The sequence below is a fragment of the Protobothrops mucrosquamatus genome, unplaced genomic scaffold (genome assembly GCF_001527695.2).
Source record: "Protobothrops mucrosquamatus isolate PMUCROS unplaced genomic scaffold, P.Mucros_1.0 scaffold_96, whole genome shotgun sequence".
Lineage (NCBI taxonomy): Eukaryota > Metazoa > Chordata > Lepidosauria > Squamata > Viperidae > Protobothrops > Protobothrops mucrosquamatus.
In genome coordinates this window covers 106,652-111,262 of record NW_015386172.1, presented here as the reverse complement: position 1 = coordinate 111,262, position 4,611 = coordinate 106,652, and the positions used below count along the sequence as shown (strand labels likewise).

The following is a 4,611-nucleotide window of genomic DNA, read 5'->3' as shown; positions in this document are numbered from 1 at the left end:
GGACTTTCCCATTGACCAGCATTCTAAGCCCTGAAGATGTCAGCAGATGCCGACGAAAGCTAGGCACTTTTATTGATTTCTATGTGTTTTAAAGGTTTTTAATATTCTTAAGAACTTTTATCTCTAAATTATTATTATTAAATTATTTATTGTATTCCCTGGTGCTCACGTCTATTGACTGACTTTGAACATATATATACATATACATATACATATACATATACATATACATATACATATATATATATATATATACTTGAGCTGGCAAAAACAAAATAACATGGTGCAATTAGACAGTTTTTCCTCATATGACAATACAAATGCCTTACTCTTTCTTCAGGAGAAGCATTTTCATCCAAGTTGTTTAATGCATTTTCTACTCTGGCAAGTCGACCAGAGAGTGACAGCAGGAGATTAACCACTTTGTCTAGATCTCCAATAAACATCCGAAACTTATCAAATTCATTGGATTTGCAGACCTCCTTTACAACTACCTCCACTTCATCTCCAAGATGATTATTGGCTTGAATGTCTTCCAAGAGTGTCTCTCGAGCTTCTTTTAGCACTTTTAGTTTTCGACTAATGCTATCTATAAGCTCTTGCTGAAAAAAAAAGAGAGAGAGAGGGAGGAGCTCAATTTATGAGATACAATTAATTATTAGGTTTATATGGCTACTCATCTCATAACTCTAAATGGCTAGATGATGAAACCACAAGATAACAGAATCTTGCTAAAGTAGTCTATATATTTTTGTTATTCAGAAAAATGAAAGCAATGCAAGCAAAATACGGTCATTTCAAATAGTTAGAGCAGCTGTTAATATTCTCTTACTGGGATGGTTATAAAGGCATGCTGTGAGCATTTTCTGATTTGGGATTAAGAAAAGACAAGGAATAAATAACTGTAAGCTAAATAAGAAAGAATTTTAGTGGCAAAAACATAAAAATGCAAGCTGGATTTTTTCTTCCAGTGATTTGATCTTAAATCTTCAGTAAAGCTGGAAAGGTATATTGTAGGAATGGGAAATATGGATATAATAGAATAGGTTGGGAAAAGTAAATGAGAGAATATCAGAAGTAATATTGATCTTATTGCATTTGCATAAATGTTCTCTATCATAGTTTGATGTAAAAGTAGTCCACAAAAAAAACCAAAAGTGCCCTCAAATCAATGTAAATTATAAAAGAGTTGAAGGAAGAGAATTGGGATGTCCAACTGAAAAAACCACTCCTTAAACCACTCCATAGCAGAACATGTTATGTTATCCCGTTATCACTACATATACACCATGTTTCCCTGAAAATAAGACCTGGTCTTATATATTTTTTTTGCCTCCAAAAAAGGCATTAGGTCTTATTTTTTCCACTGTCTCGCCTTGTGGCCCTGTCTAGCAGGAGCCACTGCCAGCCCACTTCTGCAGCCACTTGCCACCGCTCATGTGTTGCCCCCTGGCCTCCATTTTGCCATCAGAGGCCTTCAGGGAAAGCCTCTGCAGCCCTGGGTTGATGCCCGTGTCGCCTCCTGGCTTCCATTTCACTGGCAGAGGCCTTCAGGAAAAGGCCTCTGCCGGCGAAACAGAGGCCGGGGGGGTGATGTGTGTGAGCGACGGCTAGTGGCCACAGAAAATGGTCACGTGGGCTCCTGCTGGATGGGGCTGTTGCTGCCACTGCCCCAAGGTGAGGCAGGTATCGGGGTGTGGGAGGCCTGGCTGTGAGGCCCTGAGGCAAGCGGATGCAGGGTGTGTGGGGCAGCTCCACCCCTCCCCCATCTGCCTTGACTCACCTCGTGGCAGCAGCACTGTGAACAACCAGACTGAGCCATGAGACATCATCTAATCAAAAGCAACTCCCACATAACTCTACTTCTGTCTACACAGCATCTCAGACAATTATAGAAATTGTGCAAAATTGTATTCTTTTTATTAAAAGATAGGAAATATTAGCAGATAAAACTTGAGAAGAATCACTATTATTTTTTTAATATGGGGAATATTTATTTTACAAAAATCATTTTTAAGATAACAACTGTTTTTATTCAAGTCTTCTCCTGATTTATGCACATGTGAAGAGAACTACGAAAAGTTATATAAGGAGCAGATATTACCAAGTGAATGTGGAAATGTCTGCAAATAAAAAACCAAACTCAGAGAAGTTTTAAAACCCAAAATTCTAATGCTCAGTTGAATATATTTTGTACAATTGTGTTACATATTATGATCTGGCAGGGATATTATAGTATATTTTAATCATTCTGTTAAGAGTATTGTGAATGACTTTATCTTGATTACATAGAGAAAAATTTCCTTTGCTCTTGCCATTGTCAATTTATTATGTGTTGCATAATAAAGTTCAGTAATCAAATATTAATGGATATGGATCTATATTTATCAAAATCCTTACAATCTTTTGAGTGCCAGTCTAAGTTGTGGGAAATCCATCACTGGAGGTTTTTAAGAGATTGAGCAGCCATTTGTCTGGAATGGTATAGGGTCTCCTGCTTGAGCAGGTGGTTGGACTACAAGACATCCAAGGTCCCTTTCGACTGTTATTCTGTTATCTGTTAAGTCATCCTTCAGATATCCTGAAATCTCACTTCTTAACTTTGGACTTCAATATTTTTATTTTGTCACAAGTATTTATACTGCCTCTAAAGCTATATCTCTCTTGAAGTGGGTTATATATTATTTTATTTGTAAACTGCCCAAAGTCACTTAGATAAGGAGGATGGTATACAAATTTGATAAATTAAATAAATAAAAATCTTAACCTAATAATAAAGTAAATATCATGAATAAATATCTGTAAACAATCCTATTTGGAGCCAAGATAAAAATCAGCAATAATTTAAAGAATTTTCATTTGGAAGTTGTCATTAACTTCAAATTAAGTAAAAATTAAAATGATTAATATGGTTCTTAAACAGGAGGGCTGAATTTTCTTTTAGAAGTTCTGAAATGATAGGCTTAGAGTTAAGATCACCAAGAAGGTTCTTTTTTATGTCCATCAACCAGCTGAACTTAACAGTAGTCCGTGAGCAAAACATCAGAGTCTGAGCTAAATAACTGTGCTGATTCAGATAATATCAGATAACTGATATTCTGAACAAGTCCACTGGGAAATAAATGCTGTTGAACTGAATAGTACTTTTTCTCAGTTATGTTTATACAGGATTTAATTATAAAAGTTAATGCAATTCAGTGATGTACAATATTTTTTTTAAAAAAAGTATCTTTTAGAATAGAATAATAACTTTATTGTCACTTTGAATGTACACTAATCGGCATACATTAAAATGAAATTTCGTTGCATCCATCTCTCAATGGGTCACCACCTCCGATATACACTACATAAATATGACAAAAATAAATAAATACAGAATTATGCATATACCCATATATATTATATGACACAGAGAAACAACAGACTTGTTCGGGTTATGTATACATGTGCATGTTGAGAAAAACAAATCTTATGAGTTTACCAGATGGATGGCATAGGGAACAAAGCTATTACAGAATCGGGTAGTCCTGTTAGAAATACTTCGAAACCTCCTCCCAGAGGGGAGCAACAGAAACAGATCGTAAAGTGGATGTGTGGGGTCTCTAACAATGCTTTGAGCTCTAAGCACATAGCAATTATAAGCATAGTAGAATACAATAGAATAAAGCTGGAAGGGACCTTGGAGGTCTTCCAGTCCAGCCTCCTGCTCAAGCAGGAGGACCTATACTATCTCAGACAAGTGACTGTCTAGCCTCTTCTTAAAAATCTCCAGTGATGGAGCAGCCACAATTTCTGGAGGCAAGCTGTTCCACTGGTTAATTGTCCTCACTATCAGGAAGTTTCTCCTTAATTCCAGGTTGCTTCTCTCTTTGATCAGTTTCCAACCATTGTTTCTTGTCCTGCCCTCTGGTGTTTTGATGAATAATGTGACCCCCTCTTCTTTGTGGCAGCCCCTCAAATACTTGAATACTGCTATCATGTCTCCCCTATTTCTTCTTTTCTTTAGAATAGCCAAACCCAAGTCCTGCAGGTGTTCTTCGTATGTTTTAGTTTCCAGGCCTTTAATCATCTTAGTTGCTCTTCTCTGAATTTTTTTCCAAACTCTCAACATCTTTTTTGTGATATGGTGACCAAAATTGGCTGCAGTATTCCAGGTGTGATCTTACTAGGGTTTTATAAAGTGGTACTAATATTTCACGTGATCTTGATTCCATGCCTCTGTTTATACAACCCAGGATTGTATTAGTTTTTTTAGCTGCTGCTGCACATTTCTGACTCATAGTCAAGTGATCGTCCACTAGGACTCCAAGGTCCCTCTCACAGTTACTGTTTTTAAGCCAGGTCTCCCCCAATCTGTACTTGTACCTTTGATTTTTCCTGCCTAAATGTAAAACTTTGCTTTTCTCCACATTGAAACTCATTTTGTTGGACAGGGCCCATTGTTCAAGTTTGTACAGGTATAGTATAGGGCAGTGGTGGCGAACCTATGGCACGGGTGCCAGAGGCGGCACTCAGAGCCCTCTCTGTGGGCACGCACGCCATCACCCCAGTCCTAGGCCTTCAGCTGGGTTTTATAAAGCCTTTTCGCTTTAGGCCTCCGCTGCCGTGTGG

The 4,611-nt window shown here is 37.5% G+C and overlaps 1 protein-coding gene across 1 annotated transcript in view; it reads right to left on the bottom strand.

The window, feature by feature from the left end:
* Window positions 1–4,611, bottom strand: part of LOC107286505 (protein Shroom2) — a 41,312-nt gene that overhangs the window by 6,706 nt on the left and 29,995 nt on the right. The window contains exon 3 of the mRNA XM_015814881.1: window positions 330–602. Coding sequence (XP_015670367.1) covers window positions 330–602 — 273 coding nt within the window. The remainder of the gene's footprint in view (window positions 1–329; window positions 603–4,611) is intronic.